This window comes from Pelophylax lessonae, assembly GCF_965119305.1.
Source record: "Pelophylax lessonae genome assembly, chromosome: 8".
Classification (NCBI taxonomy): domain Eukaryota; kingdom Metazoa; phylum Chordata; class Amphibia; order Anura; family Ranidae; genus Pelophylax; species Pelophylax lessonae.
Genome location: NC_138775.1, coordinates 283,684,161 through 283,708,155, shown reverse-complemented (window position 1 = coordinate 283,708,155; position 23,995 = coordinate 283,684,161). Strand labels below are relative to the sequence as shown.

The 23,995-nt window shown below is 44.9% G+C and overlaps 1 protein-coding gene across 1 annotated transcript in view; it reads left to right on the top strand.

The window, feature by feature from the left end:
• The window catches only part of FGGY (FGGY carbohydrate kinase domain containing), a 433,297-nt gene that overhangs the window by 322,792 nt on the left and 86,510 nt on the right, over positions 1 to 23,995 (top strand). The window contains exons 12-13 of the mRNA XM_082264806.1: positions 1,818 to 1,892; positions 8,753 to 8,873. Of these exons, the coding sequence (XP_082120932.1) occupies positions 1,818 to 1,892; positions 8,753 to 8,873 (196 nt within the window). The remainder of the gene's footprint in view (positions 1 to 1,817; positions 1,893 to 8,752; positions 8,874 to 23,995) is intronic.

Here is a 23,995-nt window from a genome sequence, read left to right as displayed (position 1 = left end):
CCACAGATTGAAGAATTGTATTGACATGATTGTTGATGTGGACGTAAGGCATGACATGGTGCAATTGTACATACAAAGATGTTGTTTATTCCATATAAAGTATCTCACAAAAGTGAGTACACCCCTCACATTTTATAAATATTTTATTCTATCTTTTCATGTGACAACACTGAAGAAATGACACTTTGCTGCAATGTAAAGTAGTGAGTGTACAGCTTGTATAACAGTGTAAATTTGCTGTCCCCTCAAAATAACTCAACACGCAGCCATTAATGTCTAAACCGCTGGCAACAAAAGTGAGTACACCCCTTAGTGAAAATGTCCAAATGGGGCCCAATTAGCCATTTTCCCTCCCCCGTGTCATGTGCCTACTTGTCCAGTATCAATAGACTCTTCAGCAGTTAGGTACAGGGCCGCTGATAGGGGGGGACCACCAGCCCTCTTGTAGGGGGTCCAAGCACACAGGGGAGCCCACACACAGAGAGGGGGATTAGTGATGGACAACAAATACAGAAATCTTCTTCCAGCACCTGAATTTGTTCCTCTCCCTGCTATCAGCTTTTATCTGTTGAGAAAGAGACAGTGGTCCTTCACTAATCCCCCTCCCTTGTGTGGGCCCCCTTCCCAGCACTGGCTCTAATGTTATCTCTACTCCTGAGTTTATTTGTAAATTGTAACTTTGTTTCTCTCTCTCTGTCTCTCTGATCACTGAGCTCCAACTGCCCAGCCTGTATATTTTTCTCATCTCATCTTCTTTTTTATTTAATATAGTTTTTTTTTTAGATTTAGCAGGAATTATGCGAATTACATTATATTTGTGTTTGATAAAAGTGATTTTCTTGTAATTTTAGCTAAATATATTTTTAATATTTTCTTGGGGGGGGGGCCCTGCCAGGTAGTCTGTACGGGGCCCCGCGATTTCTAACAGCAGCCCTGGTTAGGTACAATAGATTCCTCCCTCAGCAGTAGATCACTTCCAGCAACAATAGAGCCCCCACCAGCAACAATAGATCCCCCAGCATTAGTGGACCCTACAGCACACACCTTGCCATTACATACATTCAGTGCTGGAGGTGCCGGAACTGCGTTCCCCCGCGTTCCTGCTTAAAAAAAGCCGTTCATACGCATAGGGCCAGTTAACCTACCCAAGAAGAAAACCCACCCAAGCACAGGGAGAACAATAAAACTCCTTTTCCACCATTTGAACCAAGGACCCCAGCGCTGCAGGGCAGTAGTGCTAACCACTAGGCCACTGTGCTGCCCAAAAATATATATTACCAAGTGTGAGAAAAAGAAAACTAAGACAGCTGATAAGGCAGTACAGCCAGCCCTCCTGTACTGAGCCCAGGCTCTCTTGTGGCTCATCCTGTAGTGCAGGGGGATCGGTATCTGCACCAACACCCCTCTGCTGTTTGAGCCCCCCATGTGCATTTTAGCAAAAATCTTATTTAATATATTAGAAGGGGGGGGGGCTGTGATTTCTAACCACAGCCCTTGGCCCAGCCATAGCTAACCAATTGTCTGTTAGTGATAAAAATATAGAGCCGTGTGTATAGACCAGTGATGGCGAACCTTGGCACCCCAGATGTTTTGGAACTACATTTCCCATGATGCTCACCTACACTGCAGAGTCCAGGAGCATCATGGGAAACATAGTTCCAAAACATCTGGGGTGCCAAGGTTCACCATCACTGGTATAGACCGCTGCAGATGTTGACAACGCCTACTAAAATCTCAGCAAAAAAATAACCGAGATGTTCATACAGTTCACTTTGAATTCTAGTTCAGTACATTTTGTCTTGTTCTTTTTGCAACAGATTGTTGGACTAACTCTATCAAAAGGCTTGGACGACCTCGCGCTTTTGTATTTGGCTACGTTACGAGGTATTGCGGTGAGTTTTTTGCTTCTCTGGACTGTGCTTGCAGTGTGCCATGATGACATGCGCCCCAGTGGGCGGGTCCATGACAGCCTACACTTTTAGGAAGTGGGTGGAATGAAGCTGGGTGTCATTCAATCTGTAGGAGCAATCAAGGGTGAGTCTATGAGACACATCTAGGGCATGGTTTGAAAAAAAAAAAACGTGGGACCTACATGTAAAAATCATCATTTTTTTGGCTACAAATTTACTTAGGACCCACTAACTTTATATATAATTAAAAAAATGATATAAAAATATTTATAAATATTTATATATATATATATATATATATATATATATATATATATATATAGATACATATATATATATATGTATATATGTATATATATATATATATATATATATATATATGCATATATATATATATATATATATATATATATATATATATATATATATATATATACATATTTATATATATTTTTTTATCAGAGACCCTAGGGAATAAAAGGGCCGTTGTTGCAACTTTTTATGTCACATGGGATTTGTGCAGCAATTTTTCAAATGCAATTTTTTTGAAAAAAAAAAAAACACTTTCATGAATAAAAAAAAAAAGGAATTACTAAAGTTAGCCCGTTTTTTTTTTTTTTTTTTTTTTAGTATAATGTGAAAGATGAATAAATAGATACCGAACATATCATGCTTTAAAATTGCGCACACTCATGGAAAAGCACCAAATTTCGGTATTTAAAAATCTCTATAGGATACGCTTTTTATAGGTTACCAGTTTAGAGTTACAGAGGAGGTCTAGTGCTAGAATTATTTCTCTCATTCTATCGTTCACGGCGAATCCTTACGTGTGTGGTTTGAATGTCGTTTACATATGCATTCGCTTCTTTGTGTGAGCACGCAGGGACGGGGGCACTTTACATTTTTTTTTTTTAATTGTTTATTTTATTATAATTTTTTTATTTTTACACTTTACCTTTTAATTTTTAACTTTTTGATCACTTTTATTCCTATTACAAGGAATGTAGACATCCCTAGGGCATGACAGGTCCTCTTTATGGAGAAATCTGGGGTCTATAAGACCCCACATCTCTCCTCTAGGCTGGAAAGCCTAAGATCCAAAAAAAATAAATAAAAAAAAACGATCTTAGGCTTTCTAACAAAAAAACGGCACCTGCTGGTGCCAGAAGTGACATCATGACGTCTCCTCAGAGAGTCATAGAGAGGACTGGGTACCATCTGGTCCTCCGTCAGCTCTTTGGTAAACTTCCGCCGTCGGCGGGTTTATTCTCCCGCTCGGCGATCGCACGGGCGAGCCTGTAAATGCACTGGACAGCGATGGGGAAGGGGTGGGGAACACCCCCCTCTGCCTGTAAAAACAATCAAGCAGTGAAACAGCCGCTATGATTGTTTTTACTGTTAAGGGAATCACCAGCTGAAATTAAAGGTATCTGGATGATGCCTGTAGCTGCACCCATCATTCAGATATCACCACTTCAAGTCTCCTATGTCTTATGATGGTTAAAAATAGAAGGACGCAGCTGACAAAAACTCCAACGCATTTCGTCCGTCAGGCCTTAATCATGGCTACTACATAAATGCCACATTTGTCTAAAAAACAAGTAAGTGATCACATGATCCCAATAAAATCACATGGGCACACAAAAAAGGCACATTGTAATCAGGTGAATTTTATATGTTTGTTTGTGATTGCTTATTTGTTATTTAAAAAAATTTAGTAGCCATGACTAAAGTGGTTCAAAAGGCAGGTTTTTTTAACTTAATGCATTCTATGCCTCAAAGTACCCCCCATGTTGAGGGCATGTGGCCTGGTATGGTTCAGGAGGGGGAGGGGGCGCTTCCTCCCTCCCTCCTTCCTGACCTGCTGGGCGTGGGGTTCCCAATAAAATCTGGTTGGATTGGGGAGGGGGGCACACGGTTTTTTGTTTTGTTTTTTTTACATTATTGCATTGCCGGCAATTTCAATGTAAATTTTTTTCTTTATAAATGTCAGTTTTGCTGCAGCAGGTTCTATACACAGTACAGATTCAACACTTTACAGGCAGATTAAGGGGACCTCCAAGACACGATATTTAAAGGAATTCTTTTTTTTTTTTTTATTGTTTCACTTTATGCATCATTAAAATCACTGCTCCTGTAAAAAATATCTTTTAAAAAAAAAAAATTATATTGATACATGTCCCGCAGGGCAGTACACGGGCCCTAATACTCTTTTTATAGTCAATAACTTTCATATACTGTCAGCTTTCAAAATGGGGACTTTTGATTCTTTAAATTCAGGTCCCATAGACTTAAATGGGGTTCGGGTCCAAACTTTTGCGATGTTTGAGAGTTCTGGTGCGAACCGAACAGGGGGGTTTTCGGCCCATCTCTAATGATCCAGCTTTCCCCCAGCCTGTCTACAGGGAAACATAAGCAGGGGGAGCTTCTGATTCCTATGCTGGTCACATCTTTAAAATACAAAAAAACAGCCTTTGGAATACGGAGAAAAAAAATAAATAATATCAATAAACTGTTTTAAATTGGTATAAAAATATATATTTGAAATCATATCTTTATTATTTTGTGGAAATAACATGGTGTGGGTGGATTTCTGCCAGTCACAGGCTGTTGCACGCCCCTGTGACTTGGAATAAGAGGGAGGTGAAGCTTCCATTAATCTACTGTAAATGTAATATCACATACCCATTGTGTTTAGCTGGTTAGTGGCCATGGAGAAGGAAGGAGGTAGTGGGCTGTCACTAACCACTGTGTATACACCCACATGTGTGACTCTATAGCAGTGATGGTGAACCTTGGCACCCCAGATGTTTTGGAACTACATTTCCCATGATGCTCCACTACACAGCAGAGTGCATAAGCATCATGAGAAACGTAGTTCCAAAATATCTGGGGTGCCAAGGTTCACCATCACTGCTCTATAGTGACATGGGCAGCTCAGATGTGATAGGGAGGAAATACTCAGCATAGAAACTCACTGAAAACTGAGCATGTGCAGAGTTGCCACCACAGCTGCAAAATCCCTAGCAGAATTGGGGGACATGGACAGAAGGGGGCGATAGAGAGCAGCAGGATCAACCAGGATTTGTGCAGAATACAGAAAAAAAAATCCCATAGTGACTGAGTGAGTATGAACAGCATGGAATACACCATTTATTCATAGTTTCAAGTCATCATACAGCTAACCCTAGGGGGACAGTGCTGCATTTATTATGTGCGTTTAGTAACCGTTAAATTTCTGAATATGCCATTTGGAAAGTGCCAAAAGATTTTAATTAATAGTCTAAACTAAAAAAAAAAAAAAACGGGTTTCTGAAGGTCCCCATTATCAGGGCTACACAAAGATTACATAAAGCGTACTATAAGACATTGATTTAAGTGGCAGGTTCTGTGTTCCCAATGGAGAGATTTACTCTAACTTCTTGTCCAAGTGGCAGGAAGTGATGGAAAATCTCTCCAACGGGGACAAAGACTGCAACAAAAAACACTTTTTTTTTGTACAGTGAAAGAAGTTTCTTGTCCTAGTTTCAGAAGCACATACATTTTCAAAAATAGGTTCCACCCCTCTGCCACAGTACGTCTAGGGGCCATGTCTCTTGAAGTACCTCGAGAAAGGCCAGGTTCATCCTTTCAGTGTGTATTGCCTTTAGGTTTTGTCCAGATGCATGCATATGGTTGGATGAGAGCGTGAACATATTAGTGGGCTTCTGGACCCGTACAGGGCCCAAGGGAAATGTTTTATATCCTTCCATCATTGTTACTGTTACTGTTACTCCTTTCCAGCTACCTTGTTTGAGAGATTGCAGTTTCCTGCCTTTTCTGTTACTGGCCTGGATCGCCTAACTCTGACTGACTTCTGACTGACTTTTTTTGTCTGCTGCCTGCCTGGACACTGACTATTCTTGTCTGCTGCCTGCTTGGACCTTTGCCTGGACACTGACTATTCTTGCCTGACTTTACCTCTGCCAGGACACTGACTATACTTGTCTGCTGCCTGCTTGGACACTGACTATACTTGTCTGCTGCCTGCCTCGACTTTTTCCTAGACACTGACTATTCTTGCCTGCCTTCACCTCTGCCTGGACACTGACTATGCTTGTCTGCTGCCTGCCTCGACCTCTGCCTGGGCACTGACTCTTCTTGTCTGCTGCCTGCCTGGACACTGACTATTCTTGTCTACTGTCTGCTTGGACACTGACTATACTCGTTTGCTGCCTGCCTCGACCTTTGCCTAGACACTGACTATTCTTGTCTGCTGCCTGCCTCAACCTTTGCCTAGACACTGACTATTCTTGCCTGTCTTGATCTCTGCCTGGACACTGACTATGCTTGTCTGCTGCCTGCCTCCATCTCTGCCTAAATGCTGACCATTCTTGTCTGCTGCCTGCCTTGACTCCTGTCTCTACACTTCATTCTCTGCTGCCTACCTTGACCTCTGCCGGAACTCTGGAAGCTAACTATTCTTGCCTGATGCCTGCCTTGATCTCGGCCTAGACACTGATTATTCTTGCCTATCACCTGCCTCGACCTCTGCCTGGCCTCTGACCTGTTACATTATTACTAGTCTTCTCCACCACCCTGTTCCTGCTTGTGGGGCAATCCTAAAGGCTGCAACCTATTCACCACTTGCAGCAAAGTAGCCCTTTACTCACTATTCTTATCTGCCTTGACCTCTGCCTGGACACTGGCTATTGTTTCCTGCTGCCTGCTTCAAACTTTGCCTGGGCACTGACTATTCAAACCTGCCTTGACCTTTGCTTGGTTATTGACTATTCTTGCCTGCTCTCAGCCTTGACCTCTGCCAGGATAATGGCCATTCTTGCCTCTTGCCTGCCTCGATCTCTCCCTAGACAATGACTATTATTGCCTGCCACCTGCCTCAACCTCTGCCTGGGCACCCACCTGTTTTATTGCCACCAGTCTCCTCCACCACCCTGTTCCTAAGGGCTGCATCCTGGTGACCTCTTACAGCAAAGTAGCCCTGTACTGACTATTCTTGCCTGCCTCCGACCTCTGCCTGGACACTGACTGTTCTTGTCTGCTGCATGCCTTGACCCCTGTCTGGACACTGACTATTCTCACCTGACACCTACTTTGACCTCTATCAGGACACTGAATTTCTTTTCTTCTGCCTGCCTTGACTTCTTTGGGGCAATCCTAAGAGCTGCAACCTGGTGACCTCTTGCAGCAAAGTAGCCCTGTACTGACTATTCTTGCCTGCCTTGACCTTTTTCTGGACACTGAATACTGTTAAATGCTGCCTGCTTCGACCTCTGCCTGGACACTGACTATTAATGGATGCCTTGACCTTTGCTTGGACATTGACAATTCTTGCCTGTCGCATGCCTTGACCCCTGTCTGGATACTGACTATTCTCACCTGACACATACTTTGAGCTCTATCAGGACACTGACTTTCTTTCCTTCTGCCTGCCTTGACTTCTTTGGGGCAATATTAAGAGCTGCAACCTGGTGACCTCTTGCAGCAAAGTAGCCCTGTACTGACTATTCTTGCCTGCCTTGACCTTTTTCTGGACACTGAATACTGTTACATGCTGCCTGCTTCAACTTCTGCCTGGACACTGACTATTCATGGATGCCTTGACCTATGCTTGGACATTGACAATTCTTGCCTGCTGCTTGCCTTGACCTCTGCCTGAACATGGACTATGCTTGCCTGCCTTGACCTCTGCCTTTATACTGATGGCCCTTGCCTGCTGCCTGCCTTGACCTCTGCTGGGACACTGACTATTCTTGCGTGCTGCTTGCCTTGACCTCTGCCTGAACACAGACTATGCTTGCCTGCCTTGACCTCTGCCTGGATACTGATGGCTCTTGCCTGCTGCCTGCCTTGACCTCTGCTTGGGCACTGACTATTCTTGCCTGCTACCTGCCATGACACCTGCTGGGACACTGACTATTCTTGCGTGCTGCTTGCCTTGACCTCTGCCTGAACACAGACTATGCTTGCCTGCCTAGACCTCTGCCTGGATACTGATGGCTCTTGCCTGCTGCCTGCCTCGACCTCTGCTTGGACACTGACTATTCATGGATGCCTTAACCTATGCTTGGACATTGACAATTCTTGCCTGCTTCTTGCCTTGACCTCTGCCTGAACATGGACTATGCTTGCCTGCCTCAACCTCTGCCTGGGCACTGACTATTCATGCCTGCCTTGACTTCTGTGTGGACACTGACTATTCATGCCTGCCTCGACCTCTGCCTGCCTCTACCTCTGCCAAACTATTCTTGCCTGCCGCCTTCCTTGACCTACTTCTGACCTGTTATATTGTCACCAGTCTCCTGCACCTCCCCGTTCCTTATGATGGGTAATTCTAAGGGCTGCAACCAGGTGACAGCTTGCAGCAAAGAAGCCCAGTCCATCATCCATTGCTAGGCGCTCTTATCAAGACCAAGGATATACTCTTCTCCTGTTTTATTCTAAAATATTTAGAGATTATATCTGGAGTTGGGCTTTAACAAACAAGCACATCTACTAGTTTATGTTGCAGTTACTTTGCGGTTGTTCTTTCGGTTAATCTAATTGTAAAGTTTATGTGATCTTTGACTCTGAAGTCTCTCCAACTACAAAAACACTCGGCTCATCCTTTCAAGCTATGAAATAAAATTAGTGGGATCCCGTTCCCTATTGTACTGAGTTCATAAAACGTGCCAGGCCATTTTTTTCTTATGGTGACACGTGTTTTCCTTGCAGCATGTTCCCAGCCTGGTGGTATTCCATGTATATCCTCCAAATGAACAAACAAAACAATTGTCTGATTGTAGACATCTCTCCACCCCAGTCTTCTCATTTCAGTCTTTGTTTTCTGTTTGTGATTCCAGTTAGGGACGAGACACATTCTGGATGCCATGAAGACGTCGGGTCATGCTGTCAGCAGTCTCTTTATGTGTGGGGGGCTCAGCAAAAACCCCCTGTTTGTGCAGGTGCACGCTGATGTCACAGGTAAGTCAGACCTTCAAGAATCAGAAGGCTTGCCCATTCTTCCACCATAGGTCATCAAATTGCTTGGTGATAAGTAAAACCAATTATTGATCTGTTAGTGGAATCTAGCAAACGCTGCATCTGTGCTTTAAACCCAACTCCATCATAAGAAATAAAAAAATGAGTCCCCTTGGCTGCTAATAGGGGGTAGAGCCGGCCCCCCTGTACTGGGCCCTGACCCCATTAACCCACATAGGGCAGAGAGGGGACCTTTTTTTTGCTTTTGCAAGCATGCAAAGTATCATAAATTGACTTGGATCCTGACAGTCACTCCTGACCCCTGCACTCTGTAGGATACATACTCCTGACACCTGCACTCTGTACAATACATGCACCTGACCCCTGCACTCTACAAGCTCATACTCCTGACCCCTGCACTCTGTTTGATACATGAACCTGACCCCTGCACTCTACAAATTCATACTCCTGACCCCTGCACTCTGTATGATACATGCACCTGACCCCTGCACTCTACAAACTCATACTCCTGACCCCTGCACTCTGTATGATACATGCACCTGACCCCTGCACTCTACAAATTCATACTCCTGACCCCTGCGCTCTATATGATACATATTCCTGACACCTGCACTCTGTACATTACATACTCCTGACCCCTGCACTCTGTAGGATACATACTCCTAACACCTGCACCCTGTACAATACTTACTCCTGACTCCTTAACTCTTTACCTTACATACACCTGCACTCTGTACAAAGTCATACTCCTGACCCCTGCACTCTGTATGATACTTACTCCTGATCTTTGCACTCTGTACAATAGAAACTCCTGACACCTGCACTCTGTAGGATACATACTCCTAACACCTGCACCCTGTACAATACTTACTCCTGACTCCTGAACTCTTTAACTTACATAGACCTGCACTCTGTACAAAGTCATACTCCTGACCCCTGCACTCTGTATGATACTTACTCCTGACCCCTGCACTCTGTACAACACTTACCTCTGCATTCTGTATAATATGAACACCTGACCCTTGCACTGTGTACGTTACAAACTCCTACCCCCTGCACTCTGTATGATACTTACTCCTGATCTTTGCACTCTGTACAATAGAAACTCCTGACACCTGCACTCTGTACAATAGAAACTCCTGACACCTGCACTCTGTACAATAGAAACTCATGACACCTGCACTCTGTACAATACATACTCCTGAACCCTGCACTCTGTATGTTACATACTCCTGAACCCTGCACTCTGTATGTTACATACTCCTGAACCCTGCACTCTGTATGTTACATACTCCTGAACCCTGCACGCTGTATGGTACATACTCCTGAACCCTGCACTCTGTACAATACATACACCTGACTCCTGCACTCTGTAAGATACATATTCCTGACCCCTGCAGTCTGTACAATACAAATTCCTGACACCTCCACTCTGTATGATACATACTCCTCAATAAGCGTATTTTGATTGGTTTGCGCAAAAGTTATCGCGTCTACAAACTACGGGAAAGATTTATGTCATTTTTATTGTTTTTTTTTGTTTTGTTTTTTACTAGTAATGGTAGCGATCTGCGATTTTTTGCGGGACTGCGACATTGCGGCGGACAGAGCGGTCTCCTAACTGACATTTTTGGGGGGACCAGTGACATTACTACAGTAATCAGTGCTAAAAATATGCACTGTTACTGTAATAATGACACTGGCAGGGAAGGAGTTAACACTGTGGGTGATCAAGGGGTTAAATGTGTACCTAGGGCAGTGATTCTAACTGTATGGGGGCGTGGCTTGTGAAATGATCACAGAGACCTGTGTTCCTATATAGAAAGATCACAGGCGCTCTGTGATCATTCCAGAGAGAACGGGCAGCTGTGTTTAAACCGTCCGTCTCTCTCAGTGGGGAACGATCGTGGGTGTCAGGTGGCAATCGGAGCCGCCTGCCCTGTGCATAGGAGTACCGGCTGCCGACTGGGGGCGAAAGCGTGCTGCCGGCGGCGCGCACTCGCCCTCTAGCTGCAGTCACATGACTGACGTATACCTACGTCGGTTTTGCGCAGGAGGGCCACCCTGCCACAATATAACTGCGGTGGGCGATCCTTACATTTTTTTTTTGGGAATGTTATATAGCAGAATGTGAAAAATATTGTTTTTTTTTTTTTCAGAATTGTCGCTCTTTTTTTGTTTATAGCGCAAAAAATAAAAATCGCACAGGTGATCAAATACCAGCAAAAAAAAAAGCTCTATTTGTGGGAATAAAAAGCCCATCAATTGTTTTTAGTTACAGCGTCACACGACCGCGCAATTGTCCTTTAAATTAACGCAATGCCGAATCACAAAAAATGGCCTGGTGATTAAGGAGGCAAATCCTTCCAGTCCAGAACTGGTTAAACAGAGGAGGTTTGGAGGGATGGGGTGGCAAAATTCTAATCCAATCCGGGGACAAAACCGGGGACAGACATTGGCCAGGGAGAGTGTCCTCAGTCCGGGGACTGTCCCTGGAAACCAGGGACGTTTGGTCACACTACTGTAGGATAGTAAACATGCTGCTGGCAGCAACTCCACGTGAAAATAACTGAAAATAAAAGCTTGAAAAAGAAAACAAATGCAGCCACCGCAACCAAGGACTATTAGAGCCAGTCCCCACTAGCGCGACTTGTCAGCCTGACAAGTCGCGCTCCCTCGCGGTCCATTGACTGCTACAGGACCGGTTCTAATAGGAGCGACACAAGTCGCTCCAACTTAGAAAAAGGGTCCTGTACTACTTCGGGGCGACCTCGGAGCGACTATTATGTGAAGTCCCTGCAAGTCGCTCCGAAGTCGTGGTGCATGGGAATGCACAAGTCGCCCCCGAAGTAGTAAGGAGTCGTGTCGCCTTAGGGCTCTTTCACACGGTCTGCCTCCGTAGGCGGATCCGTGCTGCTCTCCGCGATCCCCGCTGAGGCGGCGGATGACAGCTCCGTCTCCGCTTGCAGTGCGGAGAAGGAGGTGTCACACCCCCTGCTGCTCTCTATGGGGAATCGGATGAGAGCGGACCGCCTGTCCGCTCTCATCCGATCCCATCCAATCCGATCCCCAGGACGGATGGAAAATAGGGTTTCCATCCGTTCGGATTTCACGCACAGGATCGGATGCGGATGGCAGCGGGTGTCAGCGGACATGTCACCGCTGACATCCGCTGCTCCATAGGGCTGAATGGGGCATCCGATCAGATCCGCCTAAAAAACTGACAGGCGGATCTGATCGGACCACCCGTGGGAAAAAGCCCTAAGGCTCCGTTCACATGTCAGCATATGGATCGCAGGCAGAACCGCCGCGGTTCCGCCCGCGATCCAGAGATTATTGCAAATCGCGGGACGCCTGTGCGTTGCCCGTTGATTTGCAATAGCCCCCCAAACGCTGAGCGATGTTGCCGCGATTTCCGCTTGCCGAATCGCGGTAACATCACGCAAAAAAAAAACGCGGGACGCAATACGCTCCAAAGAAGCTCTTGTACTTTTTTGGGCGTAATGCGTCCCGCGATTTTTTTTTGCGCGATGTTACCGCGATTCGGCAAGCGGAAATCGCAGCAACATCGCTCAGCGTTTGGGGGGCTATTGCAAATCAACGGGCAACGCACAGGCGTCCCGCGATTTGCAATAATCTCCGGATCACGGGCAAAACCGCGGCGGTTCTGCCCGCGATCCATACGCTGACATGTGAACGGAGCCTAAGTGTGAACGACTCTTGGCTGCATTCACACTTGAGCTTAGCGTTTTCGCACGTTTTTTACCGTGATTTTTACCGTGATTTTCAGGCGTTTTTTTCCGGCGGTTTTTGGAGGCAGGCATTGACATCTATCAAAAACGCTGGTAATCAGCCCAAAAAGAAGCTCATGTACTTTTTTCAGCTACAGGCGTTTTGCAAAATGCTCAGATGTGAACAGGGGCCATTTAAATGAATGGGATTTTACTTGTTGGGCGTTTTGGAATGTTTTTTTTTCAGGCTGCATTCACATGTCAGCGTATTGATCGTGGGACGCCTGTGCGTTGCCCAGGATTTGCAATAGCACCCCAAACGCTGTGCGATGTTGCCTCGATTTCCGCCTGCCGAATCGCGGTAAAATCGCGCAAAAAAAAAAAATTGCGGGACGCATTACGCTCCAAAGAAGCTCTTGTACTTTTTTGGGCGCAATGCGTCCCACGATTCTGCCCACGATCATTACGCTGACATGTGAATGCAGCCTTAGCGTTTATGGAGCTGAAAAACGCTCAAAAACACCCAGGTGTGAATGGAGCCTAGGCTCCATGTACACGGGACGTTGTAAATGGCCGTTTAGGAGCAGTTGGGCGTTTTTTTCAGAAGCCCCTGAACCCTCCTCTATGTTATCTTATCTGTCCATGTACACAGGGTCGTTTACAGTCATTTGCAGGCAGTTGAGTTCAGGGACGTTTTTTGGAAAGCAATTTGCGTTCAAACGTGTGTTTCCCGGCGTTTCAAACGCAAAAACGCGGCCGAACGCGACCAAATGCGATGACCCGCGTTTAGCGCTCGCGTTTTTCCATTTAAAGGGGAATGTTTTTTTGACCTCTAGGAACGGTTCTAAACGCAAGCGCCCGCTAAACGCGGGTGCAAACGCGACCTAACGGACGTTTTAAACGTCCTAAAAATTCCAGCATTCAAAGGGACTTTTAACAACGTCCCGTGTACATGGAGCCTAAGTGCCGGTTCACACTATTGCGAGTGCAGCGATCGCATGTAATTCGGAGCGCACTGCTACTTCATTACATGCGATCGGATGTGCGGATGCGAAATCAGCCATACACTTTTTATGGCTGAAATTCGCACTGCACCCCCACAAAAGACGCACAGGACCCTTTTTCCCAGCCGCATCAGGATCGGATCGCACAGTGGTTCACATTTGTGCGATCCGATCCTGTGCGAACTGTCAGATCGCACTGCGATATGCGATCAAACTGGAGGTGTCGTTAACATTTAATTGACACCCCCTGAGTATCGCATATGGCAGTGTGAACTGCCAGATGTGCGTTTGCGATGCGGGAACAGGCTGCGAATTCGCAGCCTTCCCGCATCGCACAAGTGTGACCCGGGGCTTAGGCTGGAATGTAATACATTTTGGTTTCGATACATTTTATTTACATTGGGAATAAAATCACCTTTTTCCACCCCAAATGATCAAATCAACTTCTGATTTGCTGATCTGACCACCTCACTATCTGGAGCTGGGATTGGGGGATGATTTTTAGAACTGTTCTTGCCTCCTCCCTATAGAATATAATGGATAGAGATGAGTAGCTGGGTCCCCCAGGAACACTTTACAGGACGGTGGTGGCTTATTAATGTAGAAAATGTATTTAGGGTCATCTGAAATGTTTGTCCTTCTAAATAATAGATGGCAATCATTGCTGACAGATCAGTCCTGGCTCTCCGGACCGGGTGACACATGAAATGTTCCTAAAGTGTTTTAAATCTCTACTTACATTTATACAAATCCAAATATAGAATTAGGGGCAAAGTCACTGTCAGCCTGGTGCACACAATGACGATATTGGACAAACGATCGTCCCTTTTTTTTTTTTTTGCATGTTGAAAATAAAGAGGATGCTCAGCTTACGAAAATATTCGTATTGCAGAATGCAACTTGGGAAGTGATATAATGTGTTGTATTGTATTGTATTGTAGCGTATTCTTTGGCTTTTGAGCATGCGCAGTCTTGCTCTTCCAATTTTATTGCGGGCGAAAACTGTACTGATTAACCACTTCTGGACCGGAAGGATTTGCCCCCTTAATGGCCAGGCCATTTTTTGCAATTCGGCTCTGCGTTTCTTTAATGGAAAATTGCGCAGTAGTGAAATAAAATTGATGTCCTTTTTTTCCCCACAAACAGAGCTCTGTTTGTGGGAAAAAAAAAAGACATAAATTTTATTTCACGACTGCGCAATTTTCCATTAAAGTAACGCAGAGCCGAGTTTGGTGGTATTTGTACACCTGTGCGATTTTTATTTTTTGCCCTATAAACAAAAAAAAGCAACAATTCTGAAAAAAAAAAAATAATAATAATAATAATTTTCCCCTTCTGCTATATAACATTTCCAAAAAAAAAAAAAATTTAAAAATCAATATTTTTTATCCTTTTAGGCCAATTTGTATTCCGCTACATATTTTTGGTAAAAAAAAAAATCACAATAAGTGTATATTGATCGATTTTTGCAAAAGTTATCACGTCTACAAACTAGGGGAAAGATTTATGTCATTTTTATTTATTTATTATTTTTTTTTTTACTAGTAATGGCGGCAATCTGCGATTTTTAGCGGGACTGCGAAATTGCTGCGGACAGATCGGACCCCCAACTGATATTTTTGACACTTTTGGGGGGACCAGTGACATTACTACAGTAATCAGTGCTAACAATATGCACTGTTACTGTAATAATGACACTGGCAGGGAAGGGGTAAACCCAGGGGCGATCAAAGGGTTAAGTGTGAGCCTATGGGGTGTTTTCTAACTGTGGGGGGAGGGATTTGTGAAATGAACATAGAGACCTCTGATCCTATATAGAAGGATCACAGGCGCTCTGTGATCATTCCAGGGAGAAGAACGGTCAGCTGTGTTTACAACAGCAGACCATCATTCTCTGTCAGCGGGGAATGATCGCGGGTGCCCGGCGGCAATCGCGGCCTCCGGCCGCATGGATCGGCAACCCTGCTGCCTAGTGGGGTACGGCAATTCGCGCAGCCGAGCCAGCCTGCCACAGTATATATGCGGCGGGTAGTTGGTTAAATCTCTCTTTACATTTATACAAATCCAAATATAGAAATAGAGGCAAAGAGGCAAAGTCACTGTCAGCCTGGTGCACACAATGACAATATCGGACAAATGATCGGCCATTGTTTTTTTTTGTTTTTTGCATGTCGAAAAAAAAGAGGTTACTCTCCTTACAAAAATTTTCATATGACAGAATGCAACTTGAGAAGTGATGCAATGTGTTGTATTGTAATCTTTGGCTTCTGAGCATGCAATTTTTTTACGGGCGAAAAATGTACTGATTAAATGAAAATCGCATGGGAAATTTTTTTTGTTTTTCCCTTCAGATAATTTCGGATGAACTGTCACGATCGGCTCTCAAAAGTTGTGCACTCACGATCAGATTGTCATGTGATCGCTTCAAAAGCCTGATTTTCTGATTGTGTGTACGAGGCTTAAAGTGTTTGTTACCCCAACTTTTCATCTTCCTGATATGTGGCTGCTTATATAACTCACCTTATTGACTGAAATAGACTCACCGCGACCGAGTGAAATAGTCTATTTCATTATATATTCAGTTTGTCGCTGAGAAGTGCGGGGTGTACCAAGATGGCCGACGCCACCTTTTGCCTGCAGGTTTCTCGCTATATTTTCTAGAATACAATAATAGAAATGTAATACTGTCACTCAGTATATAAGGTGAGTTTACTGCTAAAATAAATGTAAAATTCAAGACTTGCGTGGGTGTAAGAAGATGTCTGCTTCTGCTTAGTTTTCTTTGACATTAGGAAAGCTATTGGAAGCGGCCATGTTGAAACGCATAGCGGCCATGTTGGAACACATGGCGCATGCGCAGTAAGTTGTTCTAGTCCATACGTCACTTCCGGTTGCAGAATCTGATAGGTAGCCCTATTCTGATAGAACACTGGCAGGAGGGTGTTCTTAGCTGAGAAAAAACCCTCCTCTCATGAAGACTCCTGGGATGTATGACATCATTTTGACCTAGACCAGAAACCAGGAAGCAACTGAAGAAATGTAGAAAAAAAATTTGAGACTGGGTTCACACTAGTGCAAATCCAATTCGCATGTCAGGAGACTGTGACTGACTCTCAGTGGAGCCGGTTCACACAGCTCCAGGATGGCTGCGGACCGTTTGCAGAAGAGACCTGTGCGTCTTCTGGTCCGTTTTTAGGTCCGAATCCAAGCAAAAACTTTGGCCTGAGTCGTCCCTGAAACAGAGAACAGGGAGGCACTGGATCCCTGCTGTGAGGCGCTCCTCATAGCAGTGTGAACCCAGCCTAAAACAAATAAATATAATATACCCATAGACGTGCACAGGGGGTGTGCAAGGTGTGCCTGGGCACACCCTAATCACTATGTGTGTTCCCTCTACTGTCCGGGCTTCTCCCTCCTGTTGCGTCCCCCTCACTGCTGCTGGCTTCCCTCCTCTCCCACCAGCTGGTGCAGGGGATTTTTTCAGAATGAAGAGTGGGGGAAGGGGCTAGTAAATATGTAATTTGCCGGCCCCTTCCTTTTCTAAATGAATACAGTGAACACTCACTAAATGAACTCACTCACTGTGTTCATTTATAACTGAAATATAGTAAATTGCATTTACTATGCTTCAATTTCTGAATGAACAGGAAGCTGTTCAGCACAGAGCACTTCCCATTTGTTTACTGTCCAGTGCAGCTGAGGCTGCAGAGAAAGGCAGGGGCAGACTGGCAACTTTTGGGCCCAGGGGGCAAGTACAAACCAGAGGCCCATGGTGCAGCGACTCGGCCCTCCTCCCACCCTCCCTCTTCCCAGCCTCCTGACCCCCATTCCAGGCAGAAGCTCCACTCCAGGTGCTCTCTACCCACTGGCCGAACTCGGGGCTTGCCGGGTCAGAGGAGTCTCAAGTGGGGCATGGAACCGGCCTCTGCTCAGACACAGTTTACACCATTCATGCCGGGGGGGGGGGGGGGGGGGCTGCGCACTGTCCTTGTCTTCATCCCGCACTCAGTAGGTCAGTGGCAGGGAATTTTTACTTCTCTTCACCAGGAATCCTTTAGGCATGTCTGTAGCAGAAGCGGTGCAGCCTCTTTACGGGGCATCAGAGCGGCCCGTGGGGCAATTGCCCCCCTGCCCTCTGGCCCAGTCCTCCTCTGGAGAAAGGCATGTGTGTATAAGCTTTGGGGTGCACACCCTTATGCAATAGGCTGCGCATACCTATGAATATTAAATAACGAATGAGAAAAGTTGCGTTAAAACACTGCTATACATAAAGGCATTAAAAAATTGGAAATAAGAAACCATTTTCGTTAAAAACCTGACACCAGTGAAGTGAAGAAATACATTTCAATGATATTCCCCCCTCAATTGTGCAGATTGGGGTCACCCAAAGTGAAAAATCCTCCACCAAATCAAATGGCCTCTTACCATATCACAGAGACCTATGAAGGTCAAAACACCTATGTTGTACCCCACCGGGGCCTCTATTGTAGAGGAGACATGGATAATGGTCCTAAAGATGAAAAAGGGACGTCCACCACTGCACTCATAGGGATGTCAGTATCCATGAAAAACAATAAAACTCGCCATAGTATAAAACCTTTTTACATTTATTGTAGAAATATAAGGGTTGCACTTACAGCAGTTCCATAAAATAATTGCATATATAAAACTTGGCACTTCATTCACCCATCCTTCCCGGGACACTGTACGCGGTGACATCAGCACGTCGTGAACTGACGCGTTTCGTCACAGATGACGTCGTCCTAGGGGCACACCTATGAATATACCTTCCTATCTATTTACTAATGCTAGCGGCATGAGAATTAAAAATAGTCAGTGCTGAATGAGAGAGTTTAGTTTCACTTTACAGTAGAGTCCTTGTGTATGGCAACTACCACAGTCTGCATACCCTGAGGAAGTGTATGTATTGCAGGAGAAACGGTCATCATTGGTGGCCAGATAGATTGTAACTGTTTCTTTTTGTTACCTTTGTGGAATTACATTAACCACTTTCCGACTGCTCACATTGAGCCTACTGCGGGAAAGTGGCTCTCCTGGGTCCCTACGTCGCTGGATCCCGCCCCCTCTCGGCGACGCTCGCGTGCCGCCGGTGGCTCGCTCTCGCTGTCTTCATACACAGCGGGAGTCGGGCCAGGGGAGAAGAGGCGGTGATCACCGCCGCTCTTCCCCGATCGTCGGGGACAGAGTGAGGAAATCCGCCCGCTTGTGTAAACAAAACGGGCGGATCTCCTCTGTGACAGGCAGGGACAGATTACACGATTCAGCAAAGCTGAACCTGCGATCTGTGTCTGTGTCACACAACCCCCTCCCCCCCAACACACGTCAGTAAGCATGAGGCATACATTTAACCCCTTGATCACCAATAAAGTTAACCCCTTCCCTGCCAGTGTCATTATTACAGCAACAGTGCATATTTAGAGCACTGATTACTGTAGTCACTGGTACCCCCAAAAGTGTCAAAAATGTCAGTTAGGGGTCTGATCTGTCCGCCGCAATGTCGCACTCCCGCAAAAAAAATCGCAGATCGCCGCCATTACTAGTAAAAAAAAATAAACAATAAAAATGACAAATATTTCCCGTAGTTAGTAAACGGGATAACTTTTGCGCAAACCAATCAAAATACGCTTATTGAGATTTTTTTTTTTACCAAAAATATGTAGCAGAAAACAAATTGGCCTAAAATGTTAAAAAATGTTGATTTATAATTTTTTTTTGGGGAATGTTATATAGCAGAATGTAAAAAATATAGTTTTTTTTTTTTTTTCAAAATTGTCGCTCTTTTTTTCAAAAATTAAAAATCGCAGAGGTGATCAAATACCACCAAAAGAAAGCTCTATTTGTGGGGAAAAAAAAGGACATCAATTTTATTTGGGTACAGCGTCGCACGACCGCGCAATTTTCCGTTAAAGTGACGCAGTGCCGAATCGCAAAATATGGCCTGGTCAGGAATGGGGTAAAATCTTCTGGTCTTAAAGCGGTTAAAAATAAGCTCATTGAGAATTTTTTTGTCAAAGACATGTAGCTAAATACATTTTGGCCTAAATATATGACAAAAATTGAATATATTGGATATTTTTTAACTGTCAAAGTAGAAAATGTCAATTTTTTCACAAACTTTTCGCTCTTTTTTTATTAATATCGCAAAAAATGAAAAGCGCAGAGGTGATCAACTACCACCAAAAGAAAGCTCTGTTTGTGGGAAAAAAAGGACGTAAATTTAGTTTGGGTACAGCATTGCATGACCGCGCAATTGTCAGTTAAATTCGTGCAGTGCCAAGTTGCAAAAAGGGGCCTGGACGTAAAGCAGGAAAATCCTCTGGTCCTAAAGTGGTTAATAAAGTTAAAGTATATGATGATAGCGATTTACAAATACCTCAATGGTGATCCCAGGATAGGAAAAAAAGCTATTCAGTCTCAGGGAGTGTAAGAGAACAACACAATTCGATTGGAGGAGAAGCGATTTAACCTTAACCACTTCTGGATTGGAAGGTTTTACCCCCTTAATGACCAGGCCATTTTTTGCGATTCGGCACTGCTTTACTTTAACTGACAATTGCGCGGTAATGCAACGCTGTACCCAAATAAAATTGATGTCTTTTTTTCCCCCACAAATAGAGTAATATTTTTGTGGTATTTGATCACCTCTGCGATTATTATTTTTTGCGCTATCTATAAAAATAGAGCAACAATTCTGGAAAAAAAAACAATTTTTCACATTCTGCTATATAACATTCCCAATAAAAAAAAAAATTAAAAATCAAATTGTTTTATCCTTTTAGGCCAATTTGTATTCTGCTACATATTTTTGGTATAAAAAATCCCAATAAGCGTATTTTGATTGGTTTGCGCAAAAGTTATCGTGTCTACAAACTAGGGGAAAGAATTGTCGCTCTTTTTTTGTTTATAGCGCAAAAAATAAAAATCGCAGAGGTGATCAAATACCACCAAAAGAAAGCTCTGTTTGTGGGAAAAAAAATTTTTTTAATTTTATTTGGGAACAGTGTTGCGTGACCACGCAATTGTCCGTTAACGTAACGCAGTGCCGAATTGCAAAAAATGGCCTGGTTATTAAGGGGGCAAATCCTTCCGATCTAGAAGTGGTTAATGGGTGAATTCACCCCAAAGGTGAAATAACTCTTGGCCACCTTTTCTGGGCCGCACTGCACCACATACTGTAGCTGCCGTGATTCCCCATGTCGCCAGTGCGGGTTCATGCACAGATGTCTATTGAAATCGCACCCGAAGTCGACAAAAGTAGTGCAGGAACTACTTGTAGGAATTGGTGCGGCGCCGCAAATTAGGCGTTGCACCCAGAGGCGTAACTAGAAACTTCAGGGCCCCGGTGCAAAAAATCATGAAGGGCTCCCCCGGACCCCTGGCCGGGGCCCTTCCTTTCAAGCCTGGGGCTCTCCCCACTGATCCTGGGGCCCTTTACTCTCGTTGCGGGGCCCTTTATTACGGTCCGGCAGTGGGACCCTTTCACAAGTTCTGCAGTGGGCCCCCTTCCTGCCATCTTGGGGACTCCCCACAGTGGTGTAATGCCAGGGCCCGGTCCCAAGTGTGACCTTTGCGATCCTGGAAGGTCACCCACTGGTGTCAGTAGTTTCTATTTTTTGGTATTTTAATTGTATTATTTTTTATTTTTTTTTTACAATGTCCCTGACTATGACTCTGTCCATTCAGAAAAGGAAGGAGCTGGTAAATTACATATTTACCGACCCCTTCCTGGTTCTCTATTGTGACACATCCCCTGCAGCAGCCGGCAGGAGAGGGGAGGGAGCACAGTGGGGGGGTATCAGGAGAGCACACAGGGGCCCAGAGACAGCAGAACACAAGTGAACTGGATAGGAGGGGCGGCGGGGGCAGCATACAGAGGAGCCAATCTCCTCCATTTTCCTCCTGCAGGAGGAAAAAGGAGGCTAATGATTTCTCTACATGCTGCCCCCGCCGCCCCTCCTATCCAGGTGTACAGGGGAGCCACACGGGCCCACTGGAGCATGGGGCCCGGTTGCAATTGCGACCCCTGCAACCCCTGTAGTTACGCCCCGGGTTGCACCAAATCGGACGGTGCCATTGCCAGCAATAGGCTCTGAGGGCATGCGATTCATACCAGCAGGTACGATGGTTCTTGTACTCACATTGCTTGCCTGGTATCAATCCCAATTTTACACCGTTTCTCAAGAAAATTGACGCAGAATAAAATTGTTAGTATCCCCGTGTATTTCCTCGCTGACTCTTATCAGCTCCTCATCTGTGTTATCTCCTCCTCACGTATCGCCATCTGCTCAGGCCGCGTCCAGTGGAATTTGGCCAGCGATGTGGAAACTATTTTGTTTGCTAGGAGACGCGGATAAAACATTCCACTATTATGGTTTAACTGGATCTCCCTGAATGATTAACTGGTACAAACACGGCGAGCGGGGAATCCCTTGTTTTCAGATGTTACGTTTTCTTTGGCCTTGGGAGGAGATGTAAAGTTTATTATCAGTGAAATGTTTCTGTCTGGGTTATATTACACGTTATTGCTCTGTGTCTGAGTTGCTATGGGGATGTCATCATTTCCTGAATGGGAAATATTTTAGATTATGTTTCAATCTCGGGTCGTAATTAAAGTGGACCTCCGGCGAAATATACAGGACGGGTAAAAGATAGGTCTAGAGAGTGACGCCAGCAGGACAGGTCCTGGAGAGTCGCTGGGGTTGTTCATACACTGGCCTACGCGGCGCTTAATTCACATATACAGTGAGGGGAAAAAAGTATTTGATCCCCTGCTGATTCTGTACATTTGTCCAATGACAAAGAAATCAGTCTATAATTTTAATCGTAGGTTTTTTTTTTTTAAACAGTGGGAGACAGAATAACTACAAAAATATCCCAAAAAAAACGCATTTAAAAAAGTTATAATTTAATTAGCATTTTAATGAGTGATTGATCAAGTATTTGATCAATCAGCAAGATTTCTGGCTCCCGGGGGTCTTCTATACAGGTAACGAGCTGAGATTAGGAGCACTCTCTTAAAGGGAGTGCTCCTAATCTCAGCTTGTTACCTGTATAAAAAAGACACCTGTCCAAAGAAGCAACCAATCAATCAGATTCTAAGCTCTCCACCATGGCCAAGACCAAAGAGCTATCCAAGGATGTCAGGGACAAGATTGTAGACCTACACAAGGCTGGAATGGGCTACAAGACCATCGCCAAGCAGCTTGATGCTACAGTGACAACAGCTGGTGCGATTATTTGCAAATGGAAGAAGCATAAAATAACCCGCAATCTCCCTCGGTCTGGAGCTCCATGCAAGATCTCACCTCGTGGAGTTTCAATGATCATGAGAACGGTGAGAAATCAGCCCAGAACTTCGCGGGAGAATCTTGTCAATTATCTCAAGGCAGCTGGGACCATAGTCACCAAGAAAACCATTCACACTACGCCGTGAAGGACTGAAATCCTGCAGCACCCGCAAGGCCCTCCTGCTCAAGAAAGCACATGGTCAGGCCGTCTGAAGTTTGCTAAAGAACATCTGAATGATTCAGAGGAGAACTGGGTGAAAGTGTTGTGGTCAGATGAGACCAAAATAAAGCTCTTTGGCGTCAACTCAACTCGCCGTATTTGGAGGGGGAACGCTGCCTATGACACCAAGAACACCATCCCTAGCTTCAAACATGGAGGTGGAAACATTATGCTTTGGGGGTGTTTTAATGATCATGAGAACGGTGAAGAATCAGCCCAGAACTTCATGGGAGAATCTTGTCAATTATCTCAAGGCAGCTGGGACCATAGTCACCAAGAAAACCATTGGTACCACACTACGCCGTGAAGGACTGAAATCCTGCTGCGCCTTCAAGGCCCTCCTGCTCAAGAAAGCACATGGTCAGGCCCGTCTGAAGTTTGCTAATGAACATCTAAATGATTCAGAGGAGAACTGGGTGAAAGGGTTGTGGTCAGATGAGACCAAAATCAAGCTCTTTGGCACCAACTCAACTCGCCGTATTTGGAGGAGGAGGAACGCTGCTTATGACACTAAGAACACCATCCCCATCGTCAAACATGGAGGTGAAAACATTATGCTTTGTAGGTGTTTTCCTGCTAAGAGGACAACTTCACTGCATCAAAGGGACGATGGAAAGGGCCATGTACCGTCAAATCTTGGGTGAGAACCTCCTTCCCTCAGCCAGGGCATTGAAAATGGGTTGTGGATGGGTTTTTCAGCATGACAATTACCCAAAACACATGACCAAGGCAACAAAGGAGTGACTCAAGAAGAAGCACATTAAGCTCCTGCAGTTGCCTAGCCAGTCTCCAGACCTTAATCCCATAGAAAATATGTGAAGGGAGGTGAAGGTTCGAGTTA